This window comes from Hemitrygon akajei, chromosome 3, assembly GCF_048418815.1.
Source record: "Hemitrygon akajei chromosome 3, sHemAka1.3, whole genome shotgun sequence".
NCBI classification, from domain to species: domain Eukaryota; kingdom Metazoa; phylum Chordata; class Chondrichthyes; order Myliobatiformes; family Dasyatidae; genus Hemitrygon; species Hemitrygon akajei.
In genome coordinates, this window is record NC_133126.1 from 114,271,862 (window position 1) to 114,292,734 (window position 20,873).

Consider the following 20,873-nt stretch of genomic DNA (forward strand, 5'->3'; position numbering starts at 1 on the left):
GCTTTTATTAGTCGAGGAATTGAGTTCAAAAGTCAAGAAGTTATGTTACAATTTTATAAAACTCTGGATTGGCCACATCTGAAGTAATGCATACAGTTCTGGTTGTCCCACTATAGGAAGGATGTTGAGGCTTTGGAGAGGGTGTAGAAGAGGTTTACCAGGATGTTGTCTTGTGTTGAGGGCATGTGCTATCATGAGAGGCTGGATAAACTTGTGTTGTTGTTTTCTTTGGAGTGGCAGAGGCTGAGGGGTGATCTGATGGTGGTTTATAAGATTATGAGAGGAATAGATAGAGTAGACAGGGAGCATCTTTTTCTCAGTTGAAATGTCTGATACAAGTGGGCATGCATTGAAGGTGAGAGGGGGTAGGTTCAAAGGGGATGTGAGGAGTAAGTTTTTTTTAACGCCGAGTGGTGGATGCTTCAGATGCGCAGTCTGGTATGGTGATAGAGGCAAATATGTTAGAAGCTTTTAAGAGATGTTTAGATAGGTACATGAATATAATGTGGATGGAGGGATATGGACATTGTCTAGAAAGGAGGATTAGCTTTTTTTTGGGGAGGGGTTTACTTCTTAGCTGGTTCAGCACAACATCGTGGGCTGAAGAGCCCATTCCTGTGCTCTACCATTCTATATGACTATGACTCTGACTGGCTTAGACAATGGACAAAACACAATGCAAGCAACGTCAGCAGAATTGAATTGACTTTATTACTTATATCCTTCAAATACATGAGTAAAAATCCTTATGTTACGTCTCCGTTCAAGTGTGCAATTATAGCAATTTATAATAAATATTATGTACAACAGGATAGTCAGTATAACATAGAAATACAGTAGCGTCAGACTGCTTAATTCATGCTGATGGCCTGGTGGAAGAAGCTGTCCCAGATCCTGTTGGTCCTGGCGTTTATGCTGCAGTACCGTTTTCCGGAAGGTAGCAGCTGGAACAATTTGTGATTGGAGTGACTTAGGTCTCCAGTGATCCTTTGGACCCTTTTTACACACCTGTCTTTGTAAATGTCCTGCATAGTGGGAAGTTCACATCTACAGATGCGCTGGGCTGTCTGCACCACTCTCTGCAATATCTGGCGACTGTGGGAAGTACAGTTAGTGATATAGCCAGTCAGGATGCTCTCAATCATTCCCCTATAGAAAGTTCTTAAAATTAGGGGGTCCATACCAAACTTCTTCAACCGTCTGAGGTGGAAGAGGTGCTGTTGTGCCTTCTTCACCATACAGTTGGTACGTACAGATCATGTGAGATCCACGGTGATGTTTTTGTCAAAGAACTTAAAGCTGTTCACCCTCTCACCCCCAGATCCATTGATGTCTATAGAGGTTAGCCTGTTTCCATTCCTCCTGCAGTCCACGACTAGCTCCTTTGGTTTTGCGACGTTGAGGGAGAGGTTGTTTTCTTGACACCACACTGACACTGAATCAGAAACTCACCAATTTCCTCCTTGCAAATTGCTATGCGACACACTTCACAACTAACAACTCACCAGCTATGCTTTTCCTGGGTTGGCCCTTGCGTTTATGCTTGGATCTCCTCAAACCCAATCTGAGAAGGAGCATGCAGGACAAAGAAGGAGGTTCGATGTTTCACTCTTGGACAAGCAGTCCTGGTGAGGGACTACAGAGGTGATCAAAAGTGGATACTTGGAAAAATTAAGGACATACTTGGACAACTCTCCTACACAGTGGAGATTGCGTCTGATATCATCTGGAGACGATACATCGATTAGTCGAGGAGAGCAGAAGCAATTGTTAGAGAAGAAAGGTGTTACTGCTGTCAGAACCACTTCCTGCAGTCCCAGAGTCAACTCCTATGACCACCAAAGAGGAGAGCCCGAAACCTAAGATTGTTTTCACACCCACAAGTCTCATCTGCCAAGCAGGGAGATACTCCTTGTCAGGAAAGAAGTTAACCCGCAAGAGTAAGAAATTCTTTTACAGAGACTAAATTTTTAGGCCTCAATGGGACAATTTAAACTTTACTATGCTGTGGATGTCTGTATATCATAGTTACATTATATAATGTGTATATAGTTGAGATTCATTCTCTATTGAGTTGGAGTTTATGGCTAAACAGAGAGGAGTGTTGTGTATTTAATATTTTAGTGATATTTGAATAATCTGGTATATATATTGATTGATTAAGCATTCTTGGTCGTTTAAATAATTCAGTACATGAATTGCATACATTGTGATGCTGTCACTGATAAAAGTAAAACTAAGTTAAGCTTGCATTTCGGACTCCTGACTTTTCCTTAGTTTAATGTTTTGGAGTGACAATACATAACAGTTGTCACAATTAGAATTACTAAAGAGCACATTTCATGCACAACACCTACTGTGCATTGGTCTTCTGGATACTGAAGGGAAGACTAGTCTTCACAAAAAGATGGGCTGCATAGCTTCCCTTTCTGTACTAATCATTTTGAAGCCATTACAGATTGACCAACCTGCCTGCCAAATTTTGATGGTACACAAATCCAGAAATGGGTGGGTGTATCTGAAATAATGACCAGGTTATTTGAACTGGTGAAGCCAGAAATATCAATTTTACACATCTGATGCACATTTTTACACATTAAGGATGCCAAGGTAACACAGCGCTTATTGCAACGCTGTTATAGTTTGGCATTTAATCCCGCATCACCTGTAAGGAGTCTGTACATCCTCCCCGTGGAATGCGTGGAGTTTCCTCGGGCACCCCGGTTTCCTCCACAGTCCAAAGAGGTAACAAGTTGGTCATTGTAAATTGTCCGGTGATTAGATTGGGATCAAGTAGTTAGGGTTGCTGGGTGGTACAGCTTGAAGGGCCTATTCTGTGCTGTACCTTTAAATCAATAAATATATAATAAATAACTAATCAGCCAATCGTGGCAGCAACTCAATGCGTAAAAGCATGCAGACGTGGTTAACAGGTTCAGTTCTTCACACTAAGTTTCAGAATAGGGAAGAAATGTGATCAGCGACTTTGACCGTGGAATTATTATTGATGCCAGACAGAGTGATGGGAGTATCTCAGAAAATGCTGATCTCCTGGGATTTTGATGCACAACAGTCTCTGGAATGAGATGATGTGGAAAAACATAAACTATCCAGTGAGCGGCAGTTCTGTGGTTAAACATGCCTTATTAATGAGAGAGGTCACAGGAGAATGGCCAGACTGGTTCAAACTGACAAGGAGGAAACAGTAACTCAACCATGCATTGCAACAGTGGTGTGTGGAAAAACATCTCTGAATGCACAACATGTTGAACTTTGAAAGTGGATAGCTACAACAGCAGAGAACCACACCAGGTTTCACTTCTGTACCTAATTAAGTGGCTCTTGTAGTTTGTTTTTTGAAGAACAACAGGGATGTTATTTCATGTTTCCCTTGATGTTTGTGCTAAAGCAGATTATTTGGTCATTACTATATTACCATTTATGGGAACTTTGTCAATAATTGTTCACCAAATTACCTGCAGTGGGTGATTGTCAAAATGTCACATCAACTGTTAGTAGTCGTGGTCAACCCGAATCTAATGAACCACCAATAAAATAGCAACCTCAGTTTTTTATGGATGGGTGGTATAGAGAATGGAAAGAGTATTTCCTCTTGCCATCCATTATCATAATAAATGCTCTTTTCCATTATATTTATCTGAATGTTTTGTAACATATTTTAAAGCATCCACAGATTATTTTTCAATTGCAAGATATAATATTGTGCAAAGAGTTATGTATTTCACTAAAAATTCAAAGCATTGGTTTTTAATATGCAAATAGAAACATTTTGAGTCTGATATTTAGCTATTAGCTTATTTGTTTATTGTTGATGCTTTTGAACGTGTGCTATATTGCATCTGCTTGGTATATGATGTAACAGATGTGACTGACTACCAGTATCCCAGTTAATTTTTTCAAAGCTCTTCTTGCATCAGAATTGTCTTTCATTAGTCTGCAATTCTGAATGCACAGACGATGCCTTTGAGAAAGCAGTTTTGCTCATTCACATTCTTGATTGGTTCAAGTACAATTTGAATGATATGCAAGCCACCTGCAGTATGGATACTGATGCGATAAATTGTGATCAGAATTCCATTTGTGGAGCTAACAGTGAGCAATGGTCAGCATCTCATTTCAAAATAGACTATCTTAATCTCTTGTAAAATAACTGTAAAAAGTTTCATGAGAAACGTAGCTTCACTTACTTATCTCTAAACATGTATTAATTTTATTGAATTCCAAGAAAGATTAAAACTGTTTTTAATCAAGGCCTTGTTCATTATAAGATGATTTTTTTAAATGCAAAATACATTTATGCTGCTGAACTTGTCACTGTAGACTTTAATATTTTTTTGTAAAGTAAATCTGACCAGGTAGTTTACTTGCTGTACATTAATTTGGAACATTTTGTGCTTCTGGATGATCAGTTATCCAGAGCGCATAGTAATTGTATATTTTGGCACCCAAAGCCATCTGTAAGAATCTAGGTTAGAATTCCTTGAAGAAACTCTTACATTTGGAAAGTAATGGTAGTTATAATTATATGATAGAGTTTGGAGAGGATTATAGTGATGGAGATCAACCCTGAACCAAGATACAATGTTCCATTTTTCCACTGGATTATGTTATTTGGTAAACTGACACTGAAGGAACTTTATGGATATAGTCTTCATTGCATTGTTTCAAAATATGAGAGTCAGGCAGACTTCTTGGTATGCAGTTTGGAAAACTTGATGCTCGTTCAGATGTATTTGCCGCAATAAAACTAGTCGGAACTTTACCTAATAAATTTCACCTGGAATTTGTTCTTGACATCTTAGAAATTGCACTCTTATGTACAATTCATGACTGAAGATAGCACAAGTGAGATCTCTTCTGCTTAATATCTTGATAGAAGATTAGTTGCAGCAAAACCACAACCTGTACTATAGATTAATTTCAGCATCAGCATCCACGTACAGTATTTGTAAACAAAGTAACTTTTTTTCATGCCCACCTTAATTATGCATTTAACTGCATTTTAGGAAGTCTTTAAACCGAAGGTGAATTTTTAGGGGCAAGTTTCCGCTTTCAAATGATAATGAATCATGCGTGTTTTAACAGCTGTTCAGTAGTAGTTTTTTTTATCTAAAAAGGAAAGAGCTAAATGCTTTAATTTTCCTTAAATTCTGGATTTATTTAGCCCTTGGGATTCCTAGGTTAAATTCCTAATCTGCCCTGGTATATTTAAAGTCTTTGTTTCATATGCTCTTCTATGGAACAAATCTGTTGGTAGTTAGTTAAAATATTTTGCCATTTTGACAGTTAGCTTCTAACTTTATCACTATTTTAACAGTAAGACTGGTATTCAACTCAAATTAAATGAAAACAGAAATTACTATAGTTAATACAGGTTGAATACCCCTTATTCAAAATACTTGAGACTGGAAGTGTTTTGGATTTTGGACTTTTTCAGATTTTGGAAAATGTAATGAGATAGCTTGGGATTGTCTTCATTTCTGACTCTGAATTTATGCATTACTGGTAAGCTGTAATAGTCTTACACTTGTTAATCACACATATGTACTTACAGTTAAAATGATTACATATCATTAAATGAAAGTAGAATGTGTGTGGGGTATCAAAAGCAGCAGAGAGACATTGGGAATCAGCTGTTGAACAACAACAAACAACAGCAGGCTTTCTGTCTCCACCTATGGTGCTGTGTTTTCATTAAAAGGTTACAGTATTTGTATTTTTTTTAATGTTTTGTGTAAGGTATAAAAACAACCAGCATCCTATACTTGTTCTGGTGTTAGATTTTCATCAGCAATGCTTTAAAAAAAATTTAATGCTGTTATGTAAGGTATAAAATCAACTGACATCATAGACTTTTTCTGGTGTTAGATTTTCCTGATCAGCACACACTTTAGAAAAATATAATGCCATGCCTTTTCTTAAATTTCTGCAACCTCCCTGCTGAATGTTCATAACCATCTTCAATTTTCTGTTTGTCTTTGTTTGTTTCATGATCAGTGTACATTAAGCGGCATATATTCACTCCAATACTGGCGATACATGATCAAGATTTTCATGTTTCGCTTTATGCAGTGTTTTTCTTTTTTTCATTCCATATGTGAGGTCTCAGAATGGTCTCTGATCTCTGATGCGCAGAGACCTGTGCATTGTTTGGGAACCTTCCCAGAATCTTATAGATTTTCTATTTGTGATGTCTTGTCATTGCTCAAAAAAAATTGGATTTTGGAGGTTTTCAGATTTTAGAATTTGGGGTAAGTGGTACTCAACCTGTACTGGGAAAACTCAGCAAGTCAGGCAGCATCTGTGGAAAGAGATCAATGATTTTGTTGCAAATCCTTCCTCAGAACAGAACAAAGAATTCTTCACCTGCAGACATTTAATAAGGTTTTGCTTTTCCATGATTTACATATATCTTTTTCTCTTTTTGCAAAATATTTTTAGTTAACAAAACTAAAGACCCCTGAGAATTGTTCTCAGTTCTGCAAATATAAAAAGCCTCAGTCTATGTACTTGGACTCCCATCTTTCTATGGCCTTCACTATGTCTGGCTTTTCACCATGTAGAAAGTACATGGTGAAAGTGGGAAGTGTTCACATTTTAAGTGTGAAATGTGTTTGCCTACATTGGAATCCATATGGCATAATTTAGTCATATATAATTTCTTAATGTAATTTCCAAAGTTTATCTCCAAAGCTAACTTTGTGGCCAACCACTGTGTCATGATCTATATGTTAACATTATTTATCTGTCACTGAGAGAGAGAAACTTTTATCTGATATCCCAAGTTTCTCTCTGCATTGGGTCTGAAGTTATGGTTTGTGCACATCAGCAGCTGGTCACAGGTATGAGAACATGCTTCAAATGACCATGAATTACAAAGAACGTATTTGACTTGTCCAATAATTCTTGTTATGCCTAGCTTCCTTTAAAGTTGTGTTTCATTGAATGTATTGCTATTTCTTTGAAAGTTCTGCCACATTACAAGAGATAACCGCTTGTAATAACAGAAGTTGAAGTACAGAAAAGCCTTTTTTTTTGAAGGACAGTATTTTGCAATCCTTATTGGGTTCCAGTTATTGCCCAGCTGTTTTTAGTGTCACGTCCCGGCTTGCTCACTGCATAGTGTGGCCAGCCTACTTACCTGTTGGGCAATGTGCCTGGAAGGTACTACACAACATTGGAATGAGCTAGTTGATAGCCGGAAAAAGGGCTTCCCTGTAATGTCGTCTTCCACAATCTTAAGGACTTGCTTAAAGGTAATAAATCTATTGTCAATTATAGGTGCTGCTTACATGAGATACAACAGCACCACTGAGATGATGAATGACTCATTAATCTGTTTCAGTGCTATTGCAACGTGGATAAATGGTGCTCAAGGTATTATCCTGGTATTCCACAATAGACAGACAAGCCTCGGTTTACTATCTGAAACTGTGAACTTCTCAACTACATTTTATTAGCAGTAATTGTCAAAGTTCAAAGTTAATTTTATTATCAAAGTATGTATATGTCACCATGAGATTGATTTCCCTGTGGGCATTTTCACTAAACCCATAGAATAGTAACTAACAGGATCAATGAAAGATCAATCAAAGTGCAGAAGACAATAACTTGCAAATGCAAATATAAATAGCAATAAATAATGGGAACATGAGTGTTAATGTCCTTTCGTTGGGTCGTCTAATGGTGTCGGGGAGCAACAGAGAAACAAGTGTCGTGCACTAGCTGTGATGGGAGAAGGGCAAGGCAGACACAGGTGGTCCTATTTGTAATATATTTGCGCGCAAGGCTCGAGCTACCTCCACTTCCACTGCAGCACCTACCCTCATGTGTCCCACATGTGGGTGAGCTTTCAGGGCCCGGATTGGCCTCACCAGTCACCTCCGGACCCACAGTCACAAACCCTCCACCTGACTGAAGTCGTGGTTGTCTTCGACTCCGAAGGACGAACAATAACATATTTGCGGTATTTACAGAGTGATCGGGGCAACCAAATCCAAGGGAGTAATCCAAAAGCCCAAATCTGCAATACAGTAGCACAGGTCAGAGCATGAAGACTACAAGTTTGTAAATACAAAAACTAATGCAATTATTTAATGGCCGATTCTCCCCAGCAGCCCTCTTCTCGGATTCCGGCTTTTTAAAATTGCACTCTCCAAATCCCAGTTGGAGCAGTCCTGACAAGGGGGCAGGTCCAGCAGTGCTCTAAATGGAGATTGACAGCAGCTCAGTAGATGAAACAATGGAAGCTGGCCGGAGAGAGAGAACAGTCAAGAACACAGGGCACGCACGTAACAACGTCACCCACAATAACAAACTTGCCTCGACTTTACAACAAAAATAACACTTACTCATGGATCGAGACAGTGTGTCTGAAATATATTTTCGCTCCCTTAATGTCAAACTTCTTGGAAAAGTAACTGACGGGGTGGTTGATACTGTTATAATGCTCCTGCAATAGCACTGGTATCAACCTCCAGGTGCGCGACACAGCAGCATCTTCAGATGCTGAAGCAGCGCCTGGCTTTCTCAGGTCCATGCAAACTCACAGGAAGACCTCAACAGGCTAGTAAGCAGGGACACCACTGTGGAGAAATTTCAACAGAAACATCGGTAATAACCAACCATTTACTAAAGCGCTGGAGCTGACACTTTGTATCGGGCACAGGGAAGGAATGTAGTGCCTCAATCTTCACATCAACTGGACGCACTGAACCCCAGTCAATGACTTTGCCCGGATAGGTGACCAAAGCTTTCCCAAAGTCACACTCAGCTGAAATATAGGTCAACAAGGCCTCATCTAAACACGTAAAAACATGTTGAAGAACCTCCATGTGCAATGGCCAGTCAGCAGAATAGGTAATCTAAATAAGTCTCACAGTTAGGCGCCCCCTCTAAAACTAGGAACACAAGTCATTGGAATGTTGTGGGTGTGTTATGCATTCTAAGTGTCATGACGGAGTACTGGAGGAAATGGTCCAGAGTTAAAAGGCGAGAAATTTCAGCGGCATGAGGAGTTGGCCTGCAGAACCTGCCAGTATCCTATTAGCAGGTCTGACTCATTGACAAACTTAGCTGAACCTACTCTGTCAATGCAATCCTCCATGTGCGGCAGTGGAAATGAGTCCGGCACCGTATCAGCATATACTTTCAGTAATCTGTGCAGAAATGGACAGTCCCATTGCTCTTGGGCACCAGGATTCAGGGGGAACTCCACAGACTAGAGCTAGGATGGGCGAGCCCATGATTGAGGAGGATTGCTGAATCAACACTATAAGTGGGGTTCACAAGGACACATGCTGCTTAATAGGCTTCGCACCATTCACAACAATGTCATCCTCCAACACATTCGTTCTAATAGGCACATCATTAAACAACGCCCTGATAATCCTGAATTAATTGTCTGATAGCATACTCCCACCGGGGATTAAGTCCCCACCCAGAATTACCCTCCAAAACAATAAATGGAAAGTAACAAAGCAAAATAACAAACTAATGTTCCAAAGTAAACACACTCCAGCTGGAACACACTAACTGGAGAACCCTCAGTATCATGGTGTCCACTCAAAAGAAAAAAAATAACTTCAACTCACCCTTATGTTCCCTTGATGGCTCTTGTCTAGGGCTGTCAGGGGAGCAACATTAAGACAAGTCCACCGTCAGCGCCGTGCACTGGCTACAACGCGAAAAGGACAAGGCAGACTTGGGCTGTCCAAGGCAACCAAATCCAAGGATTAATCAAAAAACCAAAATCCACAGTACGAAAACACAGGTCAGAACACAAAGACTACAAGTTTGTAAGTACAAAACTAACATGTTTGTTTACCAACCAATTCTCCCCAGCTACTCTCTTTCCCCTCTTCTCAGATGCTGGCTTTTCAAAATTGCACTCTCCAAAGTCTGATTGGAATAGTCTGACAAAAGGGTGGTCCAGCAGTGCTCCAGATGAAGATTGACAGCAGTTTGGCTTACCTGAAACTATGGAAGCTGGATGTTAGAGAGAGAACAAAAACAAGATCATGGGTGCGCAGTGTGTACGCACGTAACAATGAGATATCAAGAATAAGGATTCTTAAAGTGAGATCATTGTGCAAACATCTCAATGGATGGACAAGTGAGTGAAAGTTAAAGACCCTGATGGTTGAGAGGACAATAACTGTTCCTGAACCTGCTGGTGCAAGTCCTGAGGCTCTTGTACCTTCTACCTGATGGCAGCAGCAAAAAAGAACATGGCCTAGGGTGGTAGAAATCTCTGATGATAGATGCTGTTTTCCTGTGACAGTGTTTCATGTAGGTGTGCTCAATGGTTGGGAGGGCTTTACCTGTGATGTACTGCACCAAATCCACTGCCTTTTGTAGAATGTTCCATTCAAGGTCAAATCTACTTTGGAGTACAATTCATTCAGCATGTGAATTGCATGTCTTAAAAACATAAATATCATGGGTCTTCAGAAGGTTCATTATGCCACTTGAAACATGATAACAGCAACATTTTGGCAAAAGTGGTTCTGATGCTGTTGACAAATGCTGATCTGTTTCTTGTTTTTTTAGGTTAGATATTAGAACCAATAAATGATAGAATACAAGACAGAAGGGGCCATTTGAGGTGAACTTATAGGGAGTGTATCATGTTAGGCAAGTTGTAGTGTCTTTTGGAACAATTTGCAGAGTTCCTTTCTTCCCCCACCCTTTTGAAATATACACTTGCTAACTTATATGTTTATGTATCAGATATAACATGATTTCTTAATCAAAGATTGAAATGCACACTGAATTTAATTAGTCTTTGTTTCTATCACAAATAAAGAAGAACATAGGAGACCGTTAATCTTATCTCAACTAGTCTGCGTTAACTGGGCTTGTGCTAGCCTACTAATCAATGCCATGTTCACCCCAGTTGTGATAAACATTAACTATTCTGTTACATGAATTAACTCTTATGCCAGTAGAGTTTACTGCAGTTTCATGGACTTAAGATCTTGTTTTTTTTATGCAAGTTTACAGACGTGCTGAAGGATTGACCAGATCTGGAATGAAAGGGTCAACTGGTGACAAGGTTGAATGTTATATTGTATATGTTTCCCAAGTTCATTTTGCATCTCCAAGGTGAAAGTGGCTAATATAGCATGACACCGGCTAAGTGAATCACAATGCATACTGAGAGACACTATACAGACTGGCATGGAGTAATAAATATAATGTTGTCTTCTATGCCATTCTCTTCAAATAGGACCAAAAGCAAGTCTGATGCTGCGATATCCGAATGGACAAAGGGAACAAATTGCACTTCCAGCTCAAGCAAAACTACTGGTCTGTATTTTACTTTAACTAGTCCTAAAAGTAGTCTATACTAGTTGACATTTTTAAATGATTTGGTCTTTGCTGTGATGATTTGAGGAGATGCCACATCTGGGTCTGAAAGTGTCTTGTTATTTTTCTAATGTAGTGAATATGCAAAGTACCTTGTGCTTTGAGCTTTAAGGCTGATTTACACTTGTGCGTACGGGCTCCACCACAGCCTACGCCATAGCCCTGATTTTCACTTCTATGTCGCTCTACGCCCTAGCGAGCATGTGTTGGTGTGCACCAAAACACTAGTTGGCGGTGGGGTCTCTATGCCGCTGTGTTAAGTTTCTTCGTGAGAGACATGGACGAGGAAATGCATTTCAAACATTTTCACATGTCGGCAGGTAGATTTGATGATTTGGTTAATCTGTTTCGCATCGGAGTGCAGACATGGCAGAGAAGAAGCAACCGGAAATGCGTAGGAGGAAATGCGATGCTACCAAGCGGACCGATCACAGTTGTTGCGGTCTGTGTCGCCGCAACACGTGAGTTAATTTTTTGGGGAGGTGCGCGTCGCATCTACACCGTAGGGCCGTAGTATAAATCAGCCTTTAATCTCATTCATTTGGACCTGTCTGCTGTATAGAGATTATAGTGGATTTAAGATGCTGAAATTATAGCCCAAGTTAGGACCAAAAGATTGCTTGAAAGGAGCAATAAATTGGCATTAGCAGCAGACCAATCGATTCGCAGAGAGAGAGAGAACTTTACACAGGTTGGAAGAAGAGTTTAAAAATGGAGCATTTTGCGGGTCTCGGCACATTAGTAGCGGACCAGTCAATTTGCGATTTATTATCAGGGGCAACTAAAAGTAAAGCATGGTCAAAGCGAGTGGCCATTGTGTGAGTGGACTGATGTAGGAGTGGGAGCTTGAGGCTTTGGCTCAAGAGGCACAGGTAAGTAGCAGGTAAGGTTTTTGTAGTGGTTGAATAAAAAGTCACTAAATTACAGCTAATTAAATGAAGTAGGGATGATGCAGGGTCAGGTGATGTGCTGTAGCTACATGACGAGGGAGCTGGTGAACCTCATTGTAGTTCCTGGTGACCACATCTGTAGCAAGTGTTGACTGCTCAAAGTTGATGACCTGGAATCTGATCTTCAAACACTATGGCACATCGGAGGGGCGGGGGAGGGTTACCTGGATTCTCTGTTTCAGGAGGTAGTCACACCCATTAGATTAGCTGCCTCAAATTCGGTCTGCGGTCAGGGACAAGAGGGTGTGACTGTGAGTGAGGCGAGTCATTGGATCCAAGAGACAGTGCTGGAGGAGCCTCAGTCCTTGAGCTTGTCCAGCAGGTCTGAGATTTTTGCTCCGCGTGTGGATGAGAGTGGGGGCTCTGGAAGGATGTGCAACCTAACTGTGGCATCATAGTTCAGGGAGCTATTCAAGAGTGAGGAGAGAAGAGAAATGTAGTGGTAATTGGGGATGGTATAGTCAGGGGAATAAACAGAGTTCTCTGTCACGAGGATAGAGCATCTGGAAGGCTGTGTTACTTGCCTGGTGCCCGGGTTTGGGGCATCTTATCTGACCTGCAGAGGAATTTGCAGTGGGAGGGGAAAGATCCAGTTGTTGTGGTCCATGTTGGTACCAATGACATAGGTAGAACGAGGAAAGAGGTTCTGCTGAGGGAATTTTAGCAGCTAGGGACTAAATTAAAAAGCAGAACCAAAAAGGTGGTAATCACTGGATAACTAGCTAAGCCATGTGCAAATTGGCACAGGGTCAAGAAGATTGGAGAGTTAAATGCATGTCTCAAGGACTGGTGTGGGAGAGGTGGGTTTGAATTCATGGAAAATTGGCACTAGTACTAGGGAAAGAGGGAACTGTACCAACGGGTCGGGCTCCACCTGATAGGACCTGGATCCCAGCGAATTGCAAAACTATGGCTGTAGATAGGGCTTTAAACTACATAGTATGAAGGGTGGGTTCAACAGATTGGATAAGTAAAAGAGAAAAGTGTGGATAAAGATAAAGAAAAAGCAAAGGATGAAAAAGAGAAAAAGTAAGAGTGGAGAAAAAAAGAAGTCAATTGCAAAAGAGAAAATGATTACAAGATTTTAAAAGCATAATGAGTGTAAGGGCACTAGTATTCAAAATAAGGTCAGTGAACTTGTGGCACAAATCAGTACAAGGTGATAATGAGAGACAGTATAAGATCTAAGTAGCAGAATGTTGAATCAATCGGGGTAAAGGTTAGGAATAGTAAAGGGAAAAAAATCACTGATGGGAATTGTCTATCAGCCTCCGAATAGAAACATTACAGTGGCCAGGCAATAAACAGAGAAATATCTGAGCCATGTAAGAGTGGAACTTTAACTTGCACATAGGTTGGGTGTATCAAGGTGGTCAAGGCAGTCTTGAGGAGGACTTCATAGAATGCATCCATGGTGGCTTTCTAGAACAGCATGTTACTGAACCTTCAAGGCAACGTGCTATCCTATATCTGGTCCTATGCAATGAAACAGGTAAAATTAGTGATCTTGTAGTTAGGAATCCTTTTGAAAAGAGTGATCACAGTATGATTGAGTTCTTCATAGAAATGGAGGGTGCAATAGTTTGATCTAAAAGCAGTGTATTATGTCTAAACAATGGAGACTACAGCGGGATGAGGGAGGGTTGGCTAGTGTAGACTGGGAACACAGGCTATATGGTGGGATGTTTGAGAAGCAGTGGAAGACTGTTGAAAAAGAAATTTTTCATAGTGCTCAACAAAAGTATATTCCAGTTAAAAGCAAGGACAGTAAGGATGAGAATCACTAAGTGAGCAATAAAGAAAGGGAAGATAGATTATGAAAATAAGCTAGCACAAAATATAAAAATGGATAGTAAAAGTTTTTATAATTCCCTGGGTAACCTCCCCCCCGGGGTTGCCTCAGGCTCGCTCAGCTTGTTCTCGTCTAGGGGGAGCAGCCTTCGGCCCCGCCAGACTGGGTAATCAGCTGGTGTGGATGCTGTGTGATGTCCCCGCCTCACCAAAGAACAGACAGGACACCATATGCGATTAAATGATTACAATTTATAAAGATTACTATAATTAAGTGATCAATAATGATACAGTATATATGAAGGAAAAGAAAATAAAGAAAAGGCGCCAAACTTATCAAAGTCCAAACTACTTCCTGCACAACCGTTGGAGCTCAATTACTGAAGTCTTCTGGCCACCACTCGATCCCCTCCGAACTCCTCGACTCGCAGCTCAGGCCCACCCAAAGTGGTCAACCAAGCACATCTATCTTCATCTCCTCTCCTCATGGTACCTCCTGGCCTCGGACCCCCGCCTGGGGTCCGTTCCTCGCCCAGCTTACAGCATCGCGTCCTCTCTCTCACCCCCTCGCGCCAACTCACCCAAAACGCCCGCCAACAATAGCTTACAGACTCAGAAGAAAGAACAACATTAATCCCAATTGGTTAACAAAGGAACACAATTCTTGTTACCAGTAAATTTTAACCCAAACAAGCTTCCAGCACTCTCTCACAACAAAGAAGCAGTCCTACTTTTAACAAAACAAAGAAGCCATTTTGATTAACATACGCAGTAACAGAAAAAGAAAGAAAAAACCCCCTCACAAAAGAGAAACAAACCCCCCCTCACAAAGAAGAAAACCCCCTTACATGTAAAGCTGAAAAGTGTGACTAAAGTGAATGTAGGTCACTTGGAGAATGAGCAGGGGGGATTGATATTGGGTAATGAGGAAATGGCAGAGTCTTCACAGTGGAGGACACATCTAAAGTGCCAAAGAGAGAGGTTATGGATGCAATGGAAGGTGAGAACCTCGATACATAGCTATCACTAGAGTTAGTGCTGAGGAAACTTGTGGGCCTGAAGATAGATAAGTCTCCTGCCCCTGAGGAATGCATCCCAGGGTACTGAAAGAAATGGTGGAAGTTATAGTAGAGGCTTTGGTGATAATTTACCAAAATTCTCTGGACTCTGGGCAGGTCCTAGTGGATTAGAAGGTGGAGGATGTTATGCCACTGTTCAAATAGGGATAGAGGCAAACAGCAGGTAACTATAGGCCAGTTATTTTAACATCTGTAGTTGGGAAATGCTTGAATATCATTTTTAAGAAATAGCAAGGCATCTGGAAAGAAATGGATCCATCAGGCAGATGAAGCATGGATTCAGCAAAGGTAGGTCCTGTTTGACAAACTTACTGGAGTTCTTTGAGGATATAACAGGTGCAGTGGATAGAGGGGAACAGATGGACATAATTTACTTGGATTTCCAGAAGGCTGTCGATAAGGTGCCGCATAAAAGACTTATCCATAAGATCAGGATGCATTAGAGTTGGGGGTGATATATTAGTATGGATAGAGGATTGGTTAACTAATAGAAAACAGAGAGTTGGGATATATGGGTGTTACTCTATTTGGCAATCAGTGGTGTGCCGCAGGGGTCAGTGCTGGGCCCGCATCTGTTCACGGTATACATTAACGATCTGTAAGAGGGGACCGAGAGTGTATCTAAGTTTGCTGAAGATACTAAATTGAGTGGAAAAACAAATTGTGCAGAAGATACGGAGAGTTTGCAGAGACATATAGATAGGTTAAGTGAGTAGGCAGGGGTCTGGCAGATGGAAAACAATGTCAGTAAATGCAAGGTCACCCACTTTGGATGGAAAAATGGAAGATTATTATTTAAGTGGTAAAAATTTGCAGTGTGCTGCTCTGCAGAGGGACTTGGGAGTACTCGAGTACGAATCACAAAAGGTTGGTTTGCAGGTGCAGCAGGCTATCAAGAAGGCAAGTGGAATGTTGGCCTTCATTGCTAGAGGGATTGAATTTAAGAGCAGGGGGGTTATGCTACAACTGTGAGGGTACTGGTGAGGCCGCACCTGGAGTACTGCATGCATTCTGGTCTCCTTACTTGAGGAAGGATGTACTGGCTTTGGAGGCAGTACAGAGGAGATTCACCAGTTTGATTCCAGAGAGGAGGGGGTTAGACTACGAGGAGAGATTGAGTTGCCTGGGACTGTACTCGTTGGAATTCAGAAAATTGAGAGGAGATCTTATAGAAACATATTGAGTTATGAAAGGGATAGATAAGATAGAGGCAGGAAAGTTGTTTCCACTGGTAGTTGAGATTAGAGCGAGGGGACATAGCCTCAAGATTTGGGGGAGTATATTTAGGATGGAGATGAGGAGGAACTGCTTTTCCCAGAGAGTGCTTTATCTGTGGAATTCTCTGCCCAATGAAGCAGTGGAAGCTGCCTCAGTAAATACACTTAAGACAAGGTTAGATTGATTTTTGCACTGTAGGGGAATTGAGGGTTATGGGGAAAAGACAGATAGGTGGAGATGAGTCCATGGCCAGATGAGCCATGATCTTACTGAATGGCGGAGCAGGCTCAACAGGCCAGGTGGCCGACTCCTGCTCCTGTTTCTTAATAAATTTTGAGAATGAGGTTACAGGTATATGGACTATAAAAGCTCTGCAAATATATAACAAGAGCCAAGTTAATGAGGATAAACATGGGTCACGTAGTCAAAAATTGCGGGAATCTATTGTGGGAAGCATATATTAAAAAAAGGGCAGAGTATTTAAACAAATATTTTGAGGAAGAGAATGTAACATTTTCTAGAAATGCTAGGGAACTGAGATTCTAATGAAAACAACACTTAAAAAAATTAGCTTTAAAATTGCTTAAGAAGTTTATGGGACTAAAAGAAGTACCCATGGATATCATTGGTGATCATCATCCGAACTTCTATAGACTGCGGGATAGTTCCTGCAGATTTGAACATGGCAAAATTTATATTAAATTATAACTAAATTATAATTTAAAGCTTGTAACTTTATTTTTATATAATTTATTATTCTTCATAATTGTTGAATGGAGTGGGACTTGATGACTATGCTTCCGCTCACTAAAGAAGTTTCATATCCGTGAAATTCTCTAGCGTAAAAGGTACAAATGCCAAGTTGATTTCAGGATTCATACAGCAAAATGTAGTTCTTGCATTGGTTGTGCAGTTGGTGGACAGTAGATCCTGATAGGTGGCGAACCTATGGCATACACAAAAATTTTGTTGGCACGCAGCATGCACTGCCTCCCCTCGATTCTTTAAACCCTACCAATAATTTTTTTAAAACCATAATGTTTATCTTTACAGTAAATGAAGCAACAAATGACGTTTTGTAACTAAGAACAGTGAGAAGTTTTCACAGAACATGTCTCACGCCTTCTTGCTGCAAGCTAGATAGTTCAAGAACATGTGACTGAATGATGTGTTTTGAAATCCTTACAGACCTGGTGTAGATATCAGTATTTGGATAGTAAATGGTTGCAATAAGAATGCTATTTAGAAATTGTTATTTTTCAATATTTTAAAATATTAATATTTTTAATAGGTTAACAATTATATTTTAATTTGTTTCTGTTGTATTTTAATAGTAAAACCATGAATACATGTAAATAAGCAAAAGGACTCAATCTTTTTTCCTTAAGAAGTCCATCATTATTGTTACTAATGAATGACAATCTCTGTTCATAATTATGACATGCGAGAGAATTTTTTTAAAAGATTATGGCTAATTTGGGCACTCATTCTCAAAAAAGAGTTTTCTGCCCCTCTCCAAGTAAATGTATCCTGGGGGAGGAGATGAGCTATATGACCCAGCTGAATGAATTTGTGTTTACTCTGGAGTGGAAACCCTAACTGTAGCCCAAAGCTGTTTGAAGTGAGATTTAAATGTCCAGCATTGAACTCCATAATGGAGATAGCTATTACTCTGAGCAAAGCTTCTCTCCTGTGTCACTCAGTAATCTCTTTTGCTTTGTGTTTCTCTCAGGCACTGGTGAAGCACATCCAGTCAAAAGGATACCCAAATGAGCGGTTTGAACTGGTCACCAACTTTCCACGCAGGAAGCTCTCCCACTTGGACTATGAAATTACACTGCAAGAAGCTGGACTGTGTCCTCAGGAAACTGTCTTTGTTCAGGAGCGAAATTAACCTGGGAGTGCAAAAAAGATTTTATACAAATGTTGCAAGATCTGGTTGGTTGGTGATAACCTGGCTTCAGCCTGAACAAGGAGAACTATGTATTTTCATCTTTTTACTGGACCCAGTGAGACAACTGATGTGAAGAAATTTGGTGATCTACACTCAATTCTTAATACTTTTTGATTCCCAAACGAAGAACCCTTTTTACTGGACCATAGAACACTGGATATAATTTTTGTTTTGTTAGTCATAAAGTGTCCGTCATTCTATGCTTGACCCATTACATTTGGACAATACCAGACATCAGTTTCATTTGTATTTGTCCCCCTACACCTGCTGGTCTTGGCAATGCTCCAAGTTGCCAAAACCAAAATCTACAAGAGCCTTGCATTTTTACTACTAGGAGGAAGCTTTCCTCACACTAAGAGCAGTTCACTACAGGCATCAGTGGGGAAGCAGGATGCAAAATGACGGGATTGGCATCCAAAAAGATTTGATTTTGTCTCTTGGTAGTGTTGCATATTTAGGCTGTAAGTGCGTGATAGGAATTTGATGTTGTTCACTATGATGCATCTTCAGTTGTCCTGATATCTTCAAACAACCCAACTCAGGCCTGTGCTGGAATTCATGACCTTATGTTATGGGTGGAGTTATTTCAGCATAGCCTGATATAATCTCATAGGTCTGGCATGCTGGGTCTAAAGCCACCAACTTTACTTTAGTCTGCACTTTTGAGGCACAAGTTGCTGTGGAATGATTATTTAATGGTTTAGTGCATCATTCCAAGATCAACAAGCTCTAAAACAGGGGTTGCCAACCTTTTTTATGCCATGGACCCCTAGCATTAACCGAAGGGTCCATGGATCCCAGGTTGAGAGCCCCTGCTCTAAACGGACCCGAGGCAATCTAGCCCACCTGACTAGAGCAGCGAGTCCTGTGAAAACACATTTGATCCTTGACATTAAGCTATCAGAGTGAAGCTTCTATGTTCTGTAAAGCAAGGTTAATACTGAGGGTTTTTACATAGTCCATTATTCCATGTAGGGTCAAGAATTGAGTGATTGTGCTCATTTCTGTCAACATCAAACTTCAAGGTTTGTACCTGGTTCCTGACATAAATTTCTTTGTGATCCTGCTTATCATTCTGGTTTGTGTCATGTTACAAATTTGAGGGGTTGGATAAAGCAGGATCCTCCATGGTAAACTTTGGAGATGAGCAACCTACCCATTGAGAATAGTTTGAGGTGTAGTCAAGCCCCAAACTGTGATGGGTGAGAGTTGGGATAGGGATGTGGTAGTGATGGTGGTGCTAATGTGTGACTGATGCACAGTTTTGGGGTTCAATGAAGGACAGTAAACAACTATGTATATCTGCCAGTACCATGGAGGGAGTGAGCAATGTTAGTGTGTCCTGCTGGGAACAATCAGTGTTTTATGGCTGTTTTCAGGCCTGGTCCTTCATATTCAGAGGAGGAGAGGAATTTGAGAGAGTATATTGATAATAAGTATCTTTGGCAAAGTTGTATGAACACAGCGAGCAAATCTTGTATGGTTCTGCAGGCATTTGTACATACATGGAGAGAGCATGAAACACATTGGAGACTATGTGCTAGGGGATGGTTGGTATTGAATTATTGTTTGGAACAGTTGGGACCCTTTGGGTGGGAGGGTGAGGGTTGGCAAAGGAGGAGATTGAACCCAAAAGGGACAATAGGGGTGGGGGTGGGTGGGAGCATTGTGCATTGAAGGGAAGGTGGACACCAATGAGAACAGTTAAGCGTGTTTGGGGTCAGGTAACTGTAAAGTAAGAATGTGTGAGACTGACTAAGAAAAAATAATTAAGTGGGAGGAGCTCTGTGTCACTTTGGAAAGAGCCATATTGGAAATAGACTGTTACCGTGTGTAATTAAGTATGGTGAGCATTGCATCATAGCAGAATAAGTCCCTTGTTCATTTTTTTTCTGCCAATTAAGGTTTTTGATCCCTGTAATTATCAATCAATTTTTCCAGCAGAGGCTATGAACATTCTGTACTCTGTGAAAGGAATAAACATTAGCAATTAAACAAGAATTTGATTGATGAAATAATGTTCAAAATTAGCCACTTTCAAGTCCACAGATATGGAAATTGTTGGGCTGTAGTATAAACATGCTGGTGATAATGTAACTGGACAAGAGAGATCAGAAATTTAATTGTGAAAAAAGATGGTCAATAATATTTGAATTCTGTCCACTGATTTTCTGCATGTAATCTGTAACCATCAGATATATGATATGATCTTGATCAATTCTTTGAAAATGTGGGAGAAAGGGTTACAATGGGGGAAATTAGTGAGGAATAGGATTGCTTTGTGAGCTGGCATGGGCTTGATGGACCAAAATGGCTCCTTGATTGAAAGGGAAGGTGATACCACACACAAAATGCTGGAGGGACTCAGCAGGCCAGGCAGCATCTATGGAAAAGAGTACAGTCAACGTTTCAGGCTGAGACCCTTCAGCAAGTCTCAGCCCAAACCGTCGACTGTACTCTTTTCCATAGGTGCTGTCTGGCCTGCTGAGT

At 40.5% G+C, this 20,873-nt stretch overlaps 1 protein-coding gene across 3 annotated transcripts in view; it reads left to right on the forward strand.

Moving 5' to 3' along the window:
- The window catches only part of ubxn7 (UBX domain protein 7), a 109,020-nt gene extending 89,003 nt beyond the window's left edge, over positions 1–20,017 (forward strand). For 2 of the 3 annotated variants that reach the window (XM_073040637.1, XM_073040635.1), the window contains exons 10-11: positions 11,252–11,331; positions 18,162–20,017. In XM_073040637.1, coding sequence (XP_072896738.1) covers positions 11,252–11,331; positions 18,162–18,323 — 242 coding nt within the window. In that variant the 3' untranslated portion in view covers positions 18,324–20,017. Of the gene's footprint in view, positions 1–1,321; positions 4,272–11,251; positions 11,332–18,161 lie in introns of those variants that run through there. The other variant, XM_073040638.1, reaches the window with a different exon arrangement.
- The last annotated feature ends 856 nt before the right edge of the window (positions 20,018–20,873 follow it).